This window comes from Euleptes europaea, chromosome 2 (genome assembly GCF_029931775.1).
Source record: "Euleptes europaea isolate rEulEur1 chromosome 2, rEulEur1.hap1, whole genome shotgun sequence".
NCBI lineage: Eukaryota > Metazoa > Chordata > Lepidosauria > Squamata > Sphaerodactylidae > Euleptes > Euleptes europaea.
In genome coordinates, this window is record NC_079313.1 from 11,885,653 (window position 1) to 11,906,764 (window position 21,112).

Sequence of the window (21,112 nt, forward strand, 5' to 3'; positions counted from 1 at the left end):
CCAGCAGCATGTGGGGGAAGCTGGCATCTTGGATTTCTCTTGCTCTTTGGTAACTGGGAAAGGAGCCAGCCTGGAATGCTCCAGGTATCCCTTTATCATGGCAGAGGTGCCAGTAAGCTTATTTCTCTGGGGCTTCTGTACAAACTGGTGAGCCGTAGCAGGCTGGACTCTTTAACGACAGTCAAATGTGCTGTTGGTACCCTTCCGTTCATTGGTGATGCGAGGGCACTACCTTTGCGCATCCTACTGTCCAAAAGGGGATTTGAGTAATGTGGCCCACACCCTGACTGTTTTTGGCCAGGAGCGTGGATAGTAGAATTGGATTCCCCTCCTTTCCCCTTGCATGCACTATCCCAGAGAAGTTTTCTTTTTCAAATCCTGCCTTGTGCCTGATATCTTGGCAAGCTGTTAAGTGACGGAAGGCCGCATTTTATGGAAAGTGTCGGAGATGGGCAAACGTGCCGTTCTGAAGGTGCCCACGTTTAATCCCGTCTCAACGTGAGTTGAACCTCACGTAGGAGCCTCTCCACTCGAAGACTCCTTCCACCAAAAGGAAGTACCACTTCTTAGGGAAACTCAGTCTGCAATGAATGAGACTGCAGTGTGCCCCCACGAGGAGAGCTAAGTTAAAAATTACAACAGTGCCCTGTGGATTGACACTGAAGCAGTTGAATGAATCCGGTGAGTTGGGAAGAGCTGGGTTTTTCTTGAATACATGAGGACATGAAACTGCTGTATACTGAATCAGACCCTTGGTCCACCCAAGTCAGTATTGTCTACTCAGACCAGCAGTGACTCTCCAGGGTCTCAGGCGGAGGTCTTTCACATCACTTACTTGCCTAGTCCCTTTAACGAGATGCCGGGGATTGAACCTGGGACCTTCTGCAAGCGAAGCAGATGCTCGTCCACTGAGCCACAGCCCCTCAGTTCACGACCCTTTGGAGAGAGAAGGATCCCAACTCCATGTGGTAAAGGTTGCTGCGGAGCAACCTCAGTAGCCACCTTATCCTAGCTAGGCAGGAAGGAAACTGGAGACGGGTCGATTCAAGGCAAGAAACTGGAAATGGGGAAAGTTTGTTACTATTTCCTGCCTGTCTTAGAACTAGAACGGATCACCCATCTGTCTCCAAGGTGCCCTCCTTACCTCAGAGTAGAAGGAACCTTCACGGTAAGTACCCAAAGTCCCGTTTTCCTAGCAGTGGTACTTCCTTCTGGTTTCAAGCCAATACCCTTGTTGACTGGTGCTAGGGAAGAGTGCACTGCTCTCTGCCTAAACCCTGTACCACCCAGGCATTTGAGTTGGGGGGGAAGATAAATAGTGGTGAGAGTGCCGGGCTAAGATGTGTAAAGGTAAAGGTCGCCAGTGCAAGCACCGGGTCATTCCTGACCCATGGGGTGATGTCACATCCCGATGTTACTAGGCAGACTTTGTTTGCGGGGTGGTTTGCCAGTGCCTTCCCCAGTCATCTTCCGTTTACCCCCAGCATGCTGGGTACTCATTTTGCCGACCTGGGAAGGATGGAAGGCTGAGTCAACCTTGAGCCGGCTACCTGAAACCAACTTCCGTCAGGATCGAACTCAGATCGTGAGCAGAGCTTGGACTGCAGTACTGCAGCTCTTACCAATTTGCGCCACGGGGCTCTTGGGCTAAGATGCAGGACCTCCAAAATTCAGATCCCCACTTGCCCATGTAAGTTCGCAGTGGTCTGAGCTGGTCGCACATTCAACCTAAAGTACCTCACCTCTTGGTGTAGTGGTTAAGAGCGGTGGTTTGGAACAGTGGAGTCTGGTCTGGAGAACTGGGTTTGATTCCCCCTCCTCCACGTCAGCGGCGGACTCTAATCTGGTGAGCTGGATTTGTTTCCCCGCTCCTACACACGAAGCCAGCTGGCTGATCTTGGGCTAGTCACACTCAGCCCCACATACCCCACAGGGTGTCTGTTGTGGGGAGGGGAAGGGAAGGTGATTGTAAGCCGGTTTGATTCTCCCTTAAGTAGTAGAGAAAGTCGGCATATAAAAACCAACTCTTCTCTTATATTGTCGAAGGCTTTAACGGTCAGAGTTCATTGGTTCTTTTCGGTTATCCGGGCTGTGTAAAAAATACCAAGACCACGGTTACACAGCCCGGATAACCCACAAGAACCAATCCTCTTCCTCTGCTTTACCCTCAAAATGATCCCTATGGAAGAGAATGAAATGTTTAAAATGCAAACTTTTGCCCCTTTCCAAGCGCAACTGTGACCTTGCCCTTGAAAACCAGTCAAACACCACAGAGGATTTTTGCTCAACCCTGAGTCAGGTAAGTGTTCAGCCCTAATGAGGGCTGAATTATAGCGGTGGGGCCAGGAAAACCAGTCTAGAGCAACTTGTGAAGAAATCCAAAGGGAGCCTCCATCTTCAGCCGCAATGTACTTTGGAGATGCTAGGGGAAATGCACAAACTATGCACAGACGCATAGTTAAATTGTGGCACTCCCTGCCCCAGTATGTGGTGGTAGCTGCCAATTTGGAAGGCTTTAAGAGGGGAGTGGACACGTTCTCGGAGGAGAGGGCTATCCATGGCTACTAGTCTAAAGGGATACTAGTCGTGATGCATCCCTATTCTCTCCAGGATCAGAGGAGCATGCCTCTTACATTAGGTGCTGTGGAATACAGGCAGGATATTGCTGCTGCAGTTGTCTTGTTTGTGGGCTTCCTTAGAGGCACCTGGTTGGCCACTGTATGAACAGACTGCTGGACCTAATGCGCCTTGGTCTGATCCAGCATGGCTTTTCTTATGTGCTTATGGAAAAGCCGAAGGCAGTAGGAAAAGAGGAAGACCCACCCCTGAGAGGGATTGCCTCACCCCTCGGTTTGCAAGATCTGCTGAGCAAAGCTGTTAATGATAGGAAGTTTTGGAGGTAATTAAATCACAGGGTCGCTGTAAGTCGGAAGCAACTTGAGGGTGCATAGCGCACACGTAGTTTTGAAGCAGGAGTGAACAGCGGCCTTTCTTCTTGCAGGCTTCTTCAAAACGTGGCAGTAGGTCTGTTTTATGCGCACAGTGACGTAGATGGCTAAATCAAACTTCCATGGGTGTGAGCAGTGCAGAGAAAATGGGAGCAATTCCTCCTCCCCCCCTTCTTAGTTTGGTAGAAGTATTTAACTGGTCCTGCTGGAAATGGTGCTGGGCACATACACACACAATAAAGCCCCTTGATGAAGAGCGGCCAACTCTAATCTGGAGAACTGGGTTCGATTTCCCACTCCTCCACATGAAGCCTGCTGGGTGACCTTGGGCTACTCACAGTTCTCTCTGAACTCTCTCAGCCCCACCTACCTCCCAAGGTGTCTGTTGTGGGGAGAGGAAGGGAAGGCAATTGTAAGCCGGTTTGAGTCTCCTTTTGATAGAGAAAAATGGGGTATAAAAGCCACCTCTTTAAGGTGCTACTGGACTGGAGTCCGGCTTGGACCTAGGGGTTCTCGGCTCCTCCTTCAGGTCTCCGGTGGAAGCAGTAAAATCTTAGTAAGGGGGAGGGGCAAATCTGAGGCTGGGAGAAGGGAAAATAAGGCTGTCTCAGCTCCATGAGAACTTCTGCTATCTACGCCCCCCATAGCCACTAGGTACCCCATCCAAGGTCCTGGTCCCTATGCAGCCAGGGATTGAACCTGGGATCTTCTGCATGCCAAGCCGATGCTCTACCACAGCCTCTCCCCTGATTCCAAGCATCCTCTCACTTCTTGTGCTTGAACCTTTGGCAATATGATTGACACAGCTGCCTCAAAAGTGGTGGTGGTGGTGGGTGGAATCCCTTTGGACACCCAAGTGTTTGTTCTAACATGAGCCTTTTTGTGGATGAGAATTTGTGCGGGCAGAGAAGGTAAGAAAAGCCCTGCTGGATCAGATCAAGTCCAGCAGTCTGTTCAGGCAGTGGCCAACCAGGTGTCTCTAGGAAGAGATCTGCGACGGCTCCTTCCCAGGGGGCGCACGGAATTATCAAGAAAGAAAAGCTATAAACAGTAGACTTCACAGGCCCTGAATTGCACAAAGGAGGTTGCTAGCCCTGGGTTGGAGGATGCCTGAGGAGGGAGGGGCTGTGGCTCAGTGGTAGAGCATCGGCTTGGCATGCAGAAGGTCCCAGGTTCAATCTCCGGCATCTCCAGTTAAAGGGACTAGGCAAGTGTGTGTGTGTGTGTGTGTGTGTGTGTTAAGTGCCGTCAAGTCGCCTCCGACTCATGGAGGTGATGTGAAAGACCTCCGCCTGAGACCCTAGAGAGCCCCTGCTGGACTGAGTAGACAATACTGACTTTGATGGACCAAGAGTCTGATTCAGTAGAAGGCAGCTTCATGTGATTTGGGGGCGGAGCCTGGGGAGGGGTTGGATCTCAGCAGGGGAAGCCAGGGTCCGCCCTTCAAACCTGCCATTTTCTCCTCTCTGAAGACTGGTATTAGAGGTAATTCTAAGAGGACCCCATCTGGAGGTTGGCAAGCCTAGGGGGAGCAGCACCTTCCCTCACTGCCAAGCTCTAGAAAAGAGCAAGAGTCCAGTTGCACCTTAAAGATCAACACAATCTCTGGCAGGGTATGAGGTTTCCTGAGTCACAGCTCACTTCTTCAGATACAGCTAGAATGTGAGTCCGTCTATCCTTAAGTCGAGAAGAGTGAATTCACACACCCAATGGCAATAAATAGCATGTAAATGTCAACAGCAGGTAAATGACATTATCAGGTGTGATTGGATCGGGTGTGATATGCAGAGGAGTAGTAGGCTGGAGAAATCAGCATTGGTAAGGAGACAGGAATCTCAGGTCCCTATTCAATCCAGGAGAATGCATTGTCTTGAGCTTCATCATTAGTTGTAATTCAGCGGTCTCTCTTTCTAATCTCCCTTTGAAATCCCTTTGTAAGAGAACTGCCAAGCTCTGCCTAGCAACTGCCTTTCCTAGGGCAGGGACACGCATTTGTGTTAGGCAATTTGGGGCTTGTAATCCCCCAAGGAAGGCAGAGACGCTGGAACAAGTTGCTACAGGACGGGCCCTAAATGAGGACGCTGGCTGTCACCGACAGCTTTTAGCTCGGGCTGAAGTCAATTCATAGTTCCTGAAGGAACTTATCTCTCAGGCCTGGAGAAGGGGTGGTGTCAGTCGTCACTCCAGGGCTTAACAAGAACCTGGGCTTTCTTCGATGAACGCTGCTTGAGCAAAACTAGAGGGATTGTGTCCCCAACCAATTAATGTTCCTGTGGGTGATCTCTGTGGTCCTTATTTATTAGATTAGATCATGGCGCCTCACTAGGCTTGCCATCCTCCAGGCACTTATATCAACCGTATTAAACTGTTAGTTGTACAAACGGGAAGTAAGGGCTCAATTGCAAAAATGTGTCTTTATGAAATAGCGATCAAAAATTAAACACTAAATATGACCTAAGAAGTGACTAAATCTAAACTAACTTATCTAAGTTGTGAAACAACATACATATATACAAAATATATACAATGAAGGGGGCCTCGTTACGAGAGAATAATTTTCAAGAGAATAATTTTCAACAGTCAATAAAGCATGTTCAGCGAACTATGCATCAAGAATTAATCTTCACCAGCTTAACATGAAATATAAATCACAGTGGGTAGCCGTGTTAGTCTGTCTGCAGTAGTAGAAAAGGGCAAGAATCCAGTTAAAGAGTCCCTTAAAGACTAACACAAATATTTTCTCGTAGGGTATGAGCTTTCGTGAGCCACAGCTCACTTCTTCAGATATTTGAAGAAGTGAGCTGTGGCTCACGAAAGCTCATACCCTGCCATGAAATATAAAAATATTGATTAACGCATCGCACAAGCACGAGCTCTCCTAGAAGCGGTGACGTCATGCACGGGCTGGGAGGAGGAGGAGGAGGCGACGACGGGGCTTTGTGACGTCGCCTCCGCCCCTTAGCCAATGGGGAGCTTCCCCCGGGCGGAGAGCGAGGGACGAGTGTTGGAACGCGGCGGCGGCGGCGGCGGCGGCGCCCTTCTCGGCTCTTTCCGTCGCGCGCGCTCCCGTCCCCCCGGCGCGCTCCCGTCCCCCGAGGTGGGCGAGGGCTTGAGGGGGGGGCTTGAGGGGAGAGGGCTGGGAAAGGTTTCTGTGGGGAGATGGGGGGCAGGTCTTGGGCAGCCTGGGGTGTGGCTGGAATGGGGAGGAAGGGGCAGGGAGGATTGGGGTTCTGGGGATGTGTGGGGTGGGTTAGGGGCCTGGGGGAAGCGTAGGGCTGTGTATGGGACCCCATAAGGGGAATGAGGGTGGAAGAAGTTGGACATATATGGGGTTACTCCTGTCTGGGGCTGAATATTGGGAGAAGCAGGGGCGGGGAAGATTGTGGTTCTGGGGATGTGTGGGGTGGGTTATGGGGCTGGGGAAACGTGGGGCAGTATATGGGACCCCATAAGGGGAATGAGGGTGGCAGAGGTTGGGAACGTATGGGGTTACTCCTGTTTGGGGCTGAATGTTGGGGGAAGCAGGGGCAGGAAAGATGGTAAAGCCCCCCTGCGGTGAAATGGGAGGCCGTTTCCAAGGCTGCATGTAGGGGGACGGGAGGCAAGAAAGATGGGGTTTGTTTGGTGCTCTGGTGATAAGAAGGGCAGAAAAGGGGGGGTGTCCCTCCCCGCAGGGAGGCATGTGGGGTTATGGAAGGGGATTTGGGGAGGCTTTATAAGGAGAAGTGAAAGGGGTGTCTGGTAATGGGGTGGGAAGGCTTTGGGGTGCTGGAATGAAAATGTGGGTTGGGGGCTGCAAAGGAGAAAGGCTGGGTTTTTCCTAGATCTTTGGAGGAATGTAAACATGGATCTCTGGGGGCAGGAAAGGTCAGTCAGAATTCAAGTTCAGGGAAAGGAATATGAAGATCCCCAGCAGAATTTTAAAAAAATAGTGAAGGGTGAAGTATGTTGTGGCTACTCCTTGACTGGATTTCTGAACCGTTCCGTTTCTGTTCTCTAGCACTGATTTCAACTCTCGGTCCAGCTCAAGGGCCTCAGGAAGCTGAGGGGCAAACCCTTTCCGGCCAGGCACCATGTCCACCTTCCGCCAGGAAAATGTGGAAGACCATTACGAGATGGGGGAAGAGCTGGGAAGGTGAGCCAACTTGGGCCCCTCTGTGGCCTTCATCTGCATACACCAGTTAACGACATTTTTATTCGTCAGTTCGTCTCTGGAGCTCAGGGCTTTCTCTTCCTTTAGTGTACCTGCAACAACCCTGCGAGGTAGTTTAGGCTGAGAAAGAGTGTGGCCCAAGGTTAGTGGCTGAGTGGAGATTTGAACCTGAGTCTCCCTGTTGCCTCAGTTACTATGTAGGGGAGGGGCTGTGGCTCAGTGATAGAGCATCTGCTTGGCAGGCAGAAAGTCCCAGGTTCAATCCCAGCATCTCCAGTTAAAGGGACTGGACAAGTAGGTGATGGGAAAGACCGCTGCCTGAGAAGCTTTATTGACTGGACTGGTGTGGTGGAGGAACCAATGGGGGACTGAAGACAGTGAGGTGGTTGGAGGGATGAAGTTCACCGATTTGAACACATTGGCCTGATCTGCATACAGGATTTCCCCCCTTTGCTGTCAAGTCACAGCTGACTTATGGCGACCTTGTAGGGTTTTCAAGGCAAGAGACGTTCAGAGGTGCTTTGCCATTGCCTGCCTCTGCATCACAACCCTGGTATTCCTTGGAGGTCTCCCATCCAGTTACTAGCCAGGGCTGACCCTGCTTAGCTTCTGAGAGCTGATGAGATCAGGGTAGCCTGGGGCGATCCAGGTAAGGGCAAACAGGATATTGGCCAATAAAATCCCTGTGATTTGGGCGGGGTGGGTGGGGAGAAGCAGGCAAATTCAGCAAAGTTGTGCTGATTTCATACTTGTGTGTGTGTTAAGTGCCGTCAAGTCGCTTCCTACTCATGGCGACCCTATGAATGAAAGTCCTCAAAAATGTCCTACCTTTGACAGCCTTGCTCAGATCTTGCAAATTGAAGGCTGTGGCTTCCTTTATTGAGTCAATATATCTCTTGTTGGGTCTTCCTCTTTTCCTGCTGCCCTCAACTTTTCCCCTCCCCCCCCCAAAAAAAGAGAGTTTGCTTTGGTTCCTTCAGGATCTTGGGGTTCATGATGTAAGGTTTGATTCCTGAGGGTGAAGCGTATTTCCTGTCTGAGAAACTCTGTCCCAGCAGTGTTTGTCCCTAGAGCTTGCTAAACGAAGTTGTTTTTCTTATGCTTGGAAATCAGTGTGTGTCACAATTGTGTGTGTGTGTCACAATCCCAAGTTGTGATTTTTAGTTTTTATGTTTTAAGTTATGTTTTTATCTTTTGTTTTCTGTGTGTTATCTATGCTGTAAGCCGCCTTGAGCTCTGTATGGAAGAAAAGCAGCTAATAAATGCTTTAAATAAATAAATAAAATCCTGGTGCAGGGGGATTGTCCCTTTGCTAGAGTCCTAGGTTGTATCCAAGTGACTACATTACTGGATATTGTATTGGATGTAAAACCCTTGCAATCCCTCCCTTTCTGCTTTGTGGAGGAGAGTTCCGCCTCACAGGGTTGGTTTTAGATGGGTCAAATAAAGGCAACAGCTCTTTTCTTACCTTTCCCTAGCCATTGGTGCTCAGAGGTAGACTGCCTTTGGACATGGGGGCTCTGTTTAGCTTTTACGGGAACAGCTGTCAATGGACACTTCCATGAATCTGCCCTTCAATCCCCGTTAAAGCGAGCAGCCATCTCTGCATCTTGTGGCAAAGAGTTCCATAAGTGACTCAAAAAGGTCTGACTCTGGAGGCATCCGAGGCATGTTTGCTTGGCAGTAAGCCCCACGGCCTCCGAGGAAGGTTGCTCAGAGTTGTGGCTGGGAGTCGCAAAGTGATCGGGGCTGGGAAAAAGCAAATGATAGACCTCCATGTCTGTTTATCCCCCTTTCTCTTGGAAACAAATCGCAAAGCTTTTGTGTATGTGGGGTGGGAGGAGACCCACACGTGACTCAGACCGGGGAGGCTGGTTTCAGGGATTATTCCCAGCCAGTTTTGCTGACGAGCGACAGAATTAAAACCTGCCCAGCTGCCTTCGCTTGTCTCCCATCAGCCTCTAGCGACCTTATATAGGAAGCCGGTGGTTCGTCGGTATGATGTCACCATTGGAAAATGTAAATAACGAACCAGGAAAAATCCGTCCAGTTTTCAAAGCAGTTGCAGGAGGTATTTTCATTGCCTTCTTTTTACACACAAGAGAAGCTGGTAGTTCAGCGGCTGAGCTACAGATCAAGAAGGCCGCAAACTCACAAGGAAGCCCGAGGGAATTTGATAGATCTCAGCTCGGCCACGAAGCAGAGTTTTGTCTTTCGCTGTTAGCCGTAATGACTTAATGGAGCCTCCATGTTCAGACGCAGTATCCGTGCGAACACTTATTGCAGCGAGAGGCTTTGGCCTCTGTGCCCGGCCCGGGGATCTGCCTGGCTACTGTGTGAAATGGGATGCTGGATTAATTTCGCCCTCTTTGGTCTAGCACAGGGGTGTGGAACTCATTTGTTACGAGGGCCAGATAGTACATAAATGTCACTTGGTCGGGCCAGGCCATGTGTACCATAAAATGTAATGTCAGGTGCCTGAGATAAAGACACAGGCAAAGGCAATTAAGGATATTATTTTTACTTTATTTTTTACTTAAAATACAAACATGCATAAAACAATAACACTCTTACAGTATTTTCTTTTATTTAACAGTCTTTAATAATTGACACCTTGGGACGGGGAGGGGTGGCTGGCTCGCGGGCTGGATAAGAGCCCTCAAGGGGTCGGATCTGGCCCTGGGCCTTATGTTTGACACCCATGGTCTAGCACAGTGGTTCCCAAACTTTTCGGGCCACCGCCCCCTTGGTTCCACAAACTCAATCCCAGTGCCCCCTACCCTATCCTATAAAAAGCATTATTCAAAATAGGGGTTTGCATGCCTTACTAAAGAAGATAATAATAAAATTTCAAAACAGTCACAATTAATTGCACATCTATTCAAAAGCAAATTAAAACTTTTTAGTTGAAATTTATTCAACAAAGCTGGTGAACTTGATCCAGTGGTACCAACTCTTCAAAGTCTGGAAAAAAATGCTGATAGTTTCCACCAAATTTGCCAGCATGGTGCAATAGCTTGATCTATTGTAAATTAGTGAACAACACAGTTGAAGGGGCCCACCTCTAGCGCCCCCCTGCTGCCCCCTTGCCTGTTAGGACCCCCCCAGGTAATCCCACCGCCCCCCAGGGATGGAACTACCCACTTTGGGAAACACTGGTCTAGCAGAAGCTAAAGTCTTCCCCTGTTGCTGCTGCTGTTGAGTGTCCCCGATCTGTTTCCTTCAGACTCCCATCTCTTTTCCTTCTCCCCAGCGGCCAGTTTGCGATTGTGCGGAAATGCCGGGAGAAGAAGAGTGGGCTAGAATACGCAGCCAAGTTCATCAAGAAGCGGCGCCTCTCCTCCAGCCGCCGCGGGGTGAGCCGCGAAGAGATCGAGCGGGAGGTGAACATCCTGCGGGAGATCCAGCACCCCAATATCATCACCCTCCACGATATCTTTGAGAACAAGACCGATGTGGTGTTGATCCTGGAGCTGGTCTCGGGAGGGGAGCTCTTCGATTTCCTGGCCGAGAAGGAGTCGCTGACGGAGGAAGAGGCCACTCAGTTCCTCAAGCAGATCCTGGACGGGGTTTATTACCTGCATTCCAAACGCATCGCCCACTTTGACCTCAAGGTGAGATCCCAAAGGGCCCCTGCAAACCCTTTACCTGGGCTGCCTTGTGCTACCACACCTTTGTTTGGAATGTGAGAAGAGCCTTGCTGGATCAGACCAGTTGTCCATCTAGTGCAGAATCCTGTTTCGCCCAGTGGCCAACCAGTTACTCTGGAGGACCAATAAACAAGGCGCAAAAGAATTATTTTGCATCCTATCTGTGGCTTCGGAGTTTGGTGTTCTCTGTATATGGAGGCTCCCTTTGCTGGACCTCTCCTTCCTCAATCTGTCTTACCCATTCTAAAGCCCTCTGTATTTCCTTTTGTCTGTCCTATACCTATTGCCCGTCAACTTTGTTGGGTTCCCCCAAGCCTAGTATTATGAGAGAGGGGGAAAATGGCTTCCTCGATCACCTTTCTCCACCCCATACATAATTTTATAAATGTCTGTCATGTCGCTCCCCATCCTTTCCCCCACCCAAACTAACAAGTCCCAGACTTTATGTTTAATCCGTTTCCTAAAAACATCTGCATCTTACTTTTCTTCAGTAGGGGTCCCCAAGGCAGCTTGCGACCAAGAATCTGACACCGCGCCGTAATAAATCCTCAAAGATAACAGCACAAAAAGGAAGAATGCTCAGACAGCATAGTAACTGCCAAACTTGAATACCAAAGGAATTCAAGGAAGATAAGATTTCTGTTTAAACTTCTTACAAAGAGATTAAAAGAGGTTAAAAGTTCGTAACCCCATGGAGGGTATTCCACAAAATGCCTAGTTTCTGAAGAGGATCCTCTGATAAAGACTGGTCACTTGTCTGGGGTGGTGGGGACCTGATCATTTTCTAGAAAACTAATGGAAACTAGAAGCATCTCCCCCAGTGTACTGATATAGCACATTGAAGTCTTATTTTAGGATGGGCAGTGATACCCTGAGAAAGTTGGGCAAGCTTGCTCTGTGGTGTCCGTGTAGGATTTGAGAGTAGGGCTAACATCCCTCTCCTCGCCTTAAATAAATCCTTTATTTAACAGTGTTGTTAAATAAAGGATTCCTCAAATTGCAGTAACTGTCTTGGTGGTCTAGATCAAATGTTTTTTGTTTTTGCCACCAAGTCACTTCTGACTTACGGCGACCCCTGGTAGGGTTTTCAAGGCAAGAGACGTTCAAAGGTGGTTTGCCATTGCTTGCCTCCAAGTCACGCCCCTGGTATTTCCTTGGAGGTCTCCCATCCAAATACTTTCCAAGGTTGACCCTGCTTAGCTTCTGAGATCTGACAAAATCAGGCTAGCCTGGGCTAGCCAATTCAGGGCCAGGACAAATATTGATACTTGAAGAATTTGCATGTTTTTTTGTTGGTACAACTGGAGTAGGTGGTGTGTCTGTTGACCATCGTCCAAATCTGGCCAGCCAAACGTTCGTTTGCTGGTACAATGAGTAGGTGGTGTGTCTGTTGACCATCGCCCAAATCTGGGTAGTGGAAGAAAAAGGGGAATAAAGGGGAATAAATAATCTGGCCAGCCAAACTTGCATGTTATGCAAATTGTTTCCAGGTTATGCAAACTGTACATCTTAACTGTTGCGTTCATCTACCGGTTGCTTTATGTCTTTGGCTCCCCCCACCCCAAGTTTAAAAGAAGGCTTAGCAGAAGCTTCTTTTGAACAAGGCTGTTCTCTCACCAGGAGGAGATACTTTCTCCACTTCAAGCATAATTGTACCAATTTCTATCAAGGTGTCCCCCCCTTTCAGTTGTCTTCCCCCCCCACATAAGGGAGTCAGAGCCTAAATTATTGGCAGCAGATTGAATGTCTCCGTTTATTTTTTACTTTTCCCACCAGCCTGAAAATATCATGCTGCTCGACAAAAACGTCCCCAGCCCTCGGATCAAGCTGATTGACTTCGGGATTGCTCACAAGATTGAAGCAGGAAATGAGTTCAAAAACATTTTTGGCACCCCAGAATTTGTAGGTACGTGTGGAATGGGGGCGTTCCAAAATTTTGCCCGCAACAGTTAATGCGAGGGTGGTGGGTGTGTCCCCCCCCCCCGAAATTGTTGAATTGCAGCAAGTTTGCAATTCTGAAACGGTCATCTCAGCATGTGTCTCCCGTCTCTCCCCCCCCCCATTTTTTTTGGGTACAAACCAGCAAACGTGCAAACCAGCAATTAATACAAAAAAACACATTTTTAAAAATCTCAACATGTGATTCCAGTCCTCCCCCCACAATTTTTTTTGTTGCAAACCTGCAAACAATATGAAAAATAGATACCAAAAAACACCTCTGTACCAATATACAAATCACGAAATCAGTATAGCTTGTGGAGGCTATTATAAAGTCCTCAATTATTTCACTTCATAGTGAGCCAGCGTGGTGTAGTGGTTAAGAGCGATGGTTTGGAGCAGTGGATTCTGATCTGGAGAACCTGGTTCGATTCCCCACTCCTCCACATGAGCAGCGGAGGCTAATCTGGTGAACCGGGTTGGTTTCCCCACTCCTACACATGAAGCCAGCTGAGTGACCTTGGGCAAGTCACAGTTCTATTAAGAGCTCTCTCAGCCCCACCTACCTCACAGAGTGTCTGTTGTGGGGAGGGGAAGGGAAGGCGATTGTAAGCCGGTTTGAGTCTGTCTTGTGGTAGAGAAAGTCGACATATAAAAACCAACTCTTCTTTGTCGAAGGCTTTCAGGGTCAGAGTTGATTGGTTCTCGTAGGTTATCCGGGCTGTGTAACCGTGGTCTTGGTATTTTCTTTCCTGACGTTTCGCCAGCAGCTGTGGCCGGCATCTTCAGAGGAGTAACACTGAAGGACACTGTTACTCCTCTGAAGATGCCGGCCACAGCTGCTGGCGAAACGTCAGGAAAGAAAATACCAAGACCACGGTTACACAGCCCGGATAACCTACGAGAACCAATCAACTCTTCTTTATTTATGAACTTTGGGATAAGAATTATTTTCTGGAATGTTGCTGAATGCTATATACTTAGTAATATGATTGGTGTTTATTATGTTTGGAATTATTATTTTGGACTCTGAGGATATGAATTATAAAGTTTATATGGCTATCTGAAAAGTTGATGTAACAGTGTGTTTACCTATACTGATTTTGTGAACAATATGAAAAACGCATAAAGTCAAGGAAACTGCTTTGGATTAGCTTCTTTTGTGAATGAACTTTTCTCCCCCTACTTCTTTCCAAAGCTCCAGAAATAGTGAACTATGAACCACTGGGCTTGGAAGCCGACATGTGGTGAGTGAAATCAGCTTTGAGTATAAAATGGAGGGTGGCGTTAAGTTATAAGCAAGCGAATGTGTCCCAGACTACTGTTGGTCCATCTAGCTCAACATCTTACAGGTGGGACTCTCCACGTTCTGAGGCAGAGATAACTCCTTCCCCAAACGAGATTCGGTAACTGGCGATCGCCCTCAGCTTACGCTCCAAACTGCCAAGTTCTGCACTGTTTCTATTAAAATACGCAGAGCTTTATTAGAGAATGATTGTTGGAATATTTTATCAATTTTAATATGATAATTTTAACCAGGGGTTGCTTTTATTGACCTTACACATTTTATATGTATGGGGTAGTCTGTGATTCTGTGGTGCAAAACTATTGTGTCTGGAAACTTTTGATGTGTTGGCACGTTCTTGGTCAGTCGACTGTATTAATAAACTTGACTTGACTTGATAACTGGCGATCCCGAGGATTGAACCAGGGACTTTAGGCGCACGGCCACCAAGCCACAGGCCCTACCTGATAATTTATTTGTTTGTTTATCACATTTAAATACCGCATCCTCTCCTGAATGGTCTTAGAGCGGTTCACAATAAAACATTCCACAATAAACATTCAATAAAACACATCTAAACATTCAAATAGCACCACTTAGTGAAATACAATAACCGTAAGAGAGTCATAAAACATGAGTATGGGGCTGTGGAGTCGGTTCCAAAGGGCAGAAGCAACCACCAAGAAGGCCCTGGCAGAAGATAAATGGATAGTCCGGGGGGCCAGGTATCTGGAATAAGCCTCAAGACACTGATGCAAGAGCATAGAGAGCCACCACAATTCAAACATACTCCGCAATACGTTAGAGCAGTTTCTTGGTCTGCACAAGGGGGCTGTGGCTCAGTGGTAGAGCCTCTGCTTAGCATGCAGAAGGTCCCAGGTTCAGTCCCAGGCATCTCCAGTTAAAGGGATCAGGCAAGTAGGTGATGTGAAAGACCTCCGCCTGAGACCCTGGAGAGCCACTGCTGGTCTGAGTAGACAATACTGATTTTGATGGACCGAGGGTCTGATTCAGTATAAGGCAGCTTCATGTGACGCATGCCTGGGCTTGCTAATTTTTCCTTTTCTTTTGTAGGAGCATCGGGGTCATCACGTACATCCTGTGAGTCCGCTTTATAAATGAACCCAGCTGCTTAATGGGATGTTTGTGGGGTGTTGGGCTGGAAGGGATTGTCTTGAGTTTTCCCCTCCCACCTAGTACCCTTGTGAGGGTGAGGTCAGGTGCCATTGAGTCGCCAGGTATTCTCTTACCTGGGCAGAAGGCCCTTGCTGCTGATCCTGCAGCTGAAAGATGTGGCAGTGTTTTCTGCTGTCAGGTAGGTCTGGAGCAGGGGTCCCCCACATGATGCCTGGGTGCCATGGCACCGTTTCTGGAGCCCACCAGGTGTTTTTAGGAAATGGGTGGGGGTCAGTTAAGGCTTCTGTGTGATGCGGTTGCTAAAAAGGCAAATGCGATCTTGGGCTGTATCAACAGAAGTATAGTGTCCAGATCACGTGAAGTGATGGTATCTCTTTGCTCTGCTCTGGTTAGACCTCACCTAGAGTATTTGTGTTCAGTTTTGGGCACCACAATTTAAGAAGGATGTAGACAAGCTGGAACATGTCCAGAGGAGGGCAACAAAGATGGTGTGGGGTCTGGATACCAAGTCCTATGAGGAAAGGTTCAAGAAGCTGGGTATGTTTAGCCTGAAGAGGAGACGACTAAGAGGGGATATGATAACCATCTTCAAGTACTTGAAGGGCTGTCATATAGAGGAGGATGCCGAGTTGTTTTCTGTTGCCCCAGAAGGTTGGACCAGAACCAACGGGTTGAAATTAAATCAAAAGAGTTTCCGTCTAGACATTAGGAAGAATTTTCTAACAGTTAGAGCGGTTCCTCAGTGGAACAGGCTTCCTTGGGAGGTGGTGAGCTCTCCTTCCGTGGAGGTTTTTAAGAAGAGGTTAGATGGCCATCTGACAGCAATGCTGATTCTATTACCTTAGGCAGTTCATGAGAGGGAGGGCATCTGGGCCATCTTCTGGGCATGGTGTAGGGGTCATTGGAGGTGTGAGGTGGGGGGGAGGTAGTTGTGAATTTCCTGCATTGTGCAGGGGGTTGGACTAGATGACCCTGGTGGTCCCTTCCAACTCTAGGATTCTATGATTTGGAACTTTTCCTGGTGAATTTGCAACCTGTAGTTTGTTAATAGCATTTAAAGAGATCTATGTTGGAAACCTTGAACAGAGAATACTTCTAGTCACAAGGTACTACTTGATAGTTGTTTGCCTAAAAAATATAGTGCCTGCCAAGGAGCTTTACCCAGGGCTGTAATTTTACCGCGAACGGTGGACCGCAAAGCATCTGAGAAGCTTCTTGTTCGTCTGGGTTTGGCGGCGACTTCGCCGCTTTGGGCACAACAGCGGTGGGGAACTGGCCAATGACGGCGCCATCTTCTCTCCTCGATCCGCAGCCTGAGCGGGGCCTCCCCGTTCCTGGGCGAAACGAAGCAGGAGACCTTGACCAACATCTCCGCGGTCAACTACGACTTCGACGAGGAGTACTTCAGCAACACCAGCGAGCTGGCCAAGGACTTTATTCGGCGCCTGCTGGTCAAGGACCCCAAGTAGGAGACTCAGATGGGGCGGGGAGGAGGAAGCGTGCTGGGCCCATAACCCAGAGGTTGATGGATCGAACCCATCCTCTGCTAGCCTTGGGGGGAGGACTGTGCCTCAGTGGTAGAGCACCTGCTTGGCATGCAGTAGGTCCCAGGTTCAATCCCCGGCATCTCCAGTTAAAGGGACTAGGCAAGTAGGTGATGTGAAAGACCTCCGCCTGACACCCTGGAGAGCCGCTGCCGGTCTGAGTAGACAATACTGACTTTGATGGGCCCAGGGTCTGATCCAGTATAAGGCTGCTTCATGTGTTCATGTGATAGGCGGGGGAGGAATCAGCCGGTATGAAACGTTAACGGATTATGAGCTCTGGGCAGTTGAGCTCTTGCGCAGGCTTCAGTTGAACTCTTGTACAGGCAAGCTTTCAGATCAAAGCTGCACAGCGGTCCCCCTTGCTTGCCAGATTCGGGCATGGTAGTCATGAGCCTTTTGTTTGAGCAGTGGTTCATTTGGGGTCTTGGCAACCCTTGGCTTGCTCAGCAGTCTGGGGTTGCTTCCCCCTGCTAGTCGGGGCCATCAGTCGCTCTGGAATCATCGCTCCAGTGGGCCATGGCTATCATGGCGGGACATGAATGTTTATTATCAAGGCGACACAGTTTCACAATAAACGGTTCCTTCGCTTGTTGAGATTCTATATTCTGTTAACCAGAGGGAGGGGGCCGTAGCTCAGCGGTGGAGCATCTGCTTGGCATGCAGAAGGTCCCAGGTTCAATCCCTGGCATCTCCAGTTAAAGGGACTAGGGAAGTAGGTGATGTGAAAGACCTCTGCCTGAGACCCTGGAAAGCTGCTGCCGGTCTGAGTAGACAATGCTGACTGATGGACCAGGGGGTCTGATTCAGTATAAGGCAACTTCATATGTTCATATACGTTCATATGTACAACCCATAGCTGTGACCGTAACACTGGTCAATATCTTCATTGGTGAAGCTGAACTGGCCGAGATTCCGGAAGGTTATATTCCATAGCATTGGGAATATAATATATAGGTATCCCATAACTCGGTGGGTTGCCTTTTTTCAGTGTACCCCTCCTCTTCCCAAAGAAAGATTTGAAGGAACGAGGCTTGACACATTCTCTTCGTGTTGTTGCAGGAAGCGGATGACGATTGACCAAAGCCTAGAGCACCCGTGGATTAAGGTACAAAAAAAATTACTTGGAACATTAGCGCCAGCGTGGTGTAGTGGTTAAGAGTGGTGGTTTGGAACGGTGGGCTCAAATCTGGAGAATCGGGTTTGATCCCCACTCCTCCACATGAGTGGCAGACGCTAATCTGGTGAACTGGATTTGTTTCCCGACTCCTGCACACGAAGCCAGCTGGGTGACCTTGGGCAAGTTACAGCTCTCTCAGGCCCACCCACCTCACAGGGTGTCTGTTGTGGGGAGGGGGAGGGAAGGTGATGGTAAGCCGGTTTGATTCTGCTTTAAGTGGTAGAGAAAGTTGGCTTATAAAAACCAACTCTTCTTCTAGTGCAAGTCGCTCACCTTTCTGCTATTTGCATAGTCTCTTGGGCTAGACGGTACTGCCACCAGAGTGGGCGAGACATATGCCTGGAGCTCTTGCCTGGGTTGTTGGGTCCATCTTGGAAGTGATTTTCTTGGGGGGCCCTGCAAGAGTCAGCATTTAAACCCATCAGCCTTCTTTGATGGATGAGGCGGGCATGGTGGAGGTTTATGAAATGATGCTCAAGGTGGACACCTCTCCCATAATACCAGAACTTGGTTGCACCCAGCGAAGTTGACGGGGAATAGGTACAGGGCACCCAAAAGCAAAATACTACTGGGGAGGGGCCGTGGCTCAGTGGTAGAGCATCTGCCTGGCATGGAGAAGGTCCCAGGTTCAATCCCTGGCATCTCCAGTCAAAGGGACTAGGCAAGTAGGTGATGTGAAAGACCTCTACCTGAGTCCATGGCAAGTCTCTGCTGGTCTGAGTAGACAATAGAAGAAGAACAGTTGGTTTTTATATGCCGACTTTCTCTACCACTTAAGAGAGAATCAAACCGGCTTACAATCACCTTCCCTTCCCCTCCCCACAACAGACACCCTGTGAGGTGGGTGGGGCTGAGAAAGCTCTAAGAGAACTATAACTTGCCCAAGGTCACCCAGCTGGCTTCGTGTGTAGGGGAAACAAATCCAGTTCACCAATTAGCCTCTGCCGCTCATGTGGAAGAGTGGGGAATCAAACTCCAGATCAGAGTCCACCGCTCCAAACCACCGCTCTTAACCTCTACGCCATACTACACTATACTGACTTTGATGGACCAAGGGTCTGATTCAGCTTCATGTGTATCATGTGTACTTTATTCAAGTTGAGTAATTAAATTGCAAAATTCCCTGCCGGTGGCCACAGCGAAGGGCCATGAGGGTAGAGGGCTTCAAAAGGGGGTTAGTCGGATCCATGGGGGAGGAAGGGGTCCATTGATGCCTACTGACCCCATTAACTACAGGGAGCCTCCATTCACAGTGGCAGGAAATCTCTGTTTGCCAGTTCTAGGAAGCCAACATCAGAGGAAGGCGTTGGCTTCTGTGCCCTGTTATCTTGGCCCTCCTGGGAAAATGGCTAGCTACTTTGTGCAAAGAAAAGAAATACCTATCTATGTCCAAAAACAGTCAATACTGAACTCACATAGATTGGCTACTCATGAAGTAAAAAAGCATTTATGAACGATTAGTAATGGAAACTTAACAACGCTATCGATAAACTGGGCAAGAATTAATACACCTGGCAATGGAAATCGTAGAATCATAGAGTTGGAAGGGACCACCAGGGTCATCTAGCCCAACCCCCTGCACAATGCAGGAAATTAACAACTACCTCCCCCCACATCCCCAGTGACCCTAACCCAACCCCCGCCATGCAATAAGAAGATTGAAAACAACCGAAGAAGTGTTTTGTACACGAAACGTCTTTGCCTCTAGAGGAGTCTTGGTGTGCTCACGTACATGGACTTTCCAGATGAGACTACACCTCATCATTCCTATTACAACTAAGGACATTGACAATAGGCCACTAGCCATTATTGGACATTTCTGATTACAACCTGGGACATTGTAAATAGGCGAGCAGCCATTGCTGGATACTCTGCTTGCATTGGTGTTTTATTTTGGCATGTTTTAGTGTGTCCATTTCATTGTTATAGCACATACAGGACTCACGGGTGTGCTAAGTTTCCACTATTGATTGTTAATAAATGCTATATTACTTCATGAGTAGCCAATCGATGTGAGTTCAGTATTGGTTACTTTGTGCAGCAGGATGCTGGACTAGATAGACCACTCGTCTGATCCAACAGGTGGTTCTTATGTTGTTACATCCTCCATGTATTGTAAAGTGGGAGTAGTAGTTTGGAGAGGGCTGCAGAGCTCTCTCTCTCTCTCTCTCTCTCTCACTCACTCACTCACTGGGTTAGGGAACACCTTCTGTTCGTGCGGGGTGCAACTGCCCCACATGACTTGGAAGTTTGGCCAGAAATGCTGTTCTTTTGGGTCCGCGCAATGCAGTAGAAGATTAGGAATTAGAGAGCCAGACTCTTTTGGGGGGAATTTGTCAACCATCTCTGACCTTCTCGTTGAGGGACCCTGATAGCTTCCCAAGGAAAACCCCTGGGTGCCCAGGGCATGGTTTGAAGTCCATTGTGCTGAAGAAATGGGGCAGGGATGGGCAAGAACCGTAGGTTGTTGTCCCCCTCCCTAAAGTTTTCCTTCTAAGGTTCTTCTCCCTTCTTGCCTTCAACCTCCTTGCAGGTGATCAAGAGGCGGAACGTCCGTAATGAAGAAAATAGCAAGAAGCCAGAGCGGCGACGCCTCAAGACAACACGGCTCAAAGAGTACACCATCAAGTCCCACTCGAGCATGCCTCCCAACAATACCTACATCAACTTCGAGCGCTTCTCCAAGGTCATGGAGGAGGTAACGGCAGCCGAGGAGAGCTTGCGTGAGCTGCAGCGGAGCAAGAAGTCCTTCCGGGAGGACATTGAGGCCCTGCGCTCTATCTACGAGGAGAAAGAGTCGTGGTACAAAGAAGAGAATGAGGCCATTGGCCAGGACCTCCGGCAGATCCGGCAGGACATGCAGAAGACGGAGGCCCTCAAGCGGCAGGCCCAGGAGGAGGCCAGGAACACCTCGTTGGCGGCCAACGGCCTGAAGAGGCGTTACCGGAAGCTGGAGAACCGCTACGAGGCCTTGGCCAAGCAGGTGGCTTCAGAGATGAAGTTTGTGCAAGAGCTGGTGCGTGCCATCGAGCTGGAAAAGCTGCAGGGCGGAGAAGATGACTGCGGGATTCGCTAACGCTGTTCCCGTTGAAGGGTTGGCTCTGTGCAGATGTGCGAATCTTGCCTAGCTTTATTCTTTGGGATCATGCTCCCCCTCCCCTATTGAGTTTACCAACCCCAGGGCTGTGAAGGGAAGCTAACCCAGTCCTTATTTAATCACCCGTGTGGCTTCTTCCAAGGCTACGCAACCCATTATTCAGTGCTCCTACAAGGATAC

General features: G+C 48.9%; 1 protein-coding gene across 1 annotated transcript; it reads left to right on the forward strand.

The window, feature by feature from the left end:
- Positions 1 to 7,018: 7,018 nt before the first annotated feature.
- Positions 7,019 to 20,911, forward strand: DAPK3 (death associated protein kinase 3). Its single transcript, XM_056844547.1, has 8 exons — positions 7,019 to 7,083; positions 10,355 to 10,715; positions 12,528 to 12,657; positions 13,888 to 13,936; positions 15,049 to 15,075; positions 16,424 to 16,576; positions 17,718 to 17,763; positions 20,369 to 20,911. Exons 1-8 carry the CDS (start codon positions 7,022 to 7,024, stop codon positions 20,909 to 20,911), a joined length of 1,371 nt encoding a protein of 456 aa, XP_056700525.1. The 5' UTR covers positions 7,019 to 7,021.
- The last annotated feature ends 201 nt before the right edge of the window (positions 20,912 to 21,112 follow it).

Excerpts from the sequence above, each read along its gene's own strand:
- DAPK3 (XM_056844547.1), top strand. The coding sequence starts at position 7,022 with ATGTCCACCTTCCGCCAGGAAAATGTGGAAGACCATTACGAGATGGGG. Across the intron at positions 12,658-13,887 it reads TGGCACCCCAGAATTTGTAG|CTCCAGAAATAGTGAACTAT; the intron begins GTACGTGTGGAA and ends TTCTTTCCAAAG. Across the intron at positions 16,577-17,717 it reads CTGCTGGTCAAGGACCCCAA|GAAGCGGATGACGATTGACC; the intron begins GTAGGAGACTCA and ends GTGTTGTTGCAG.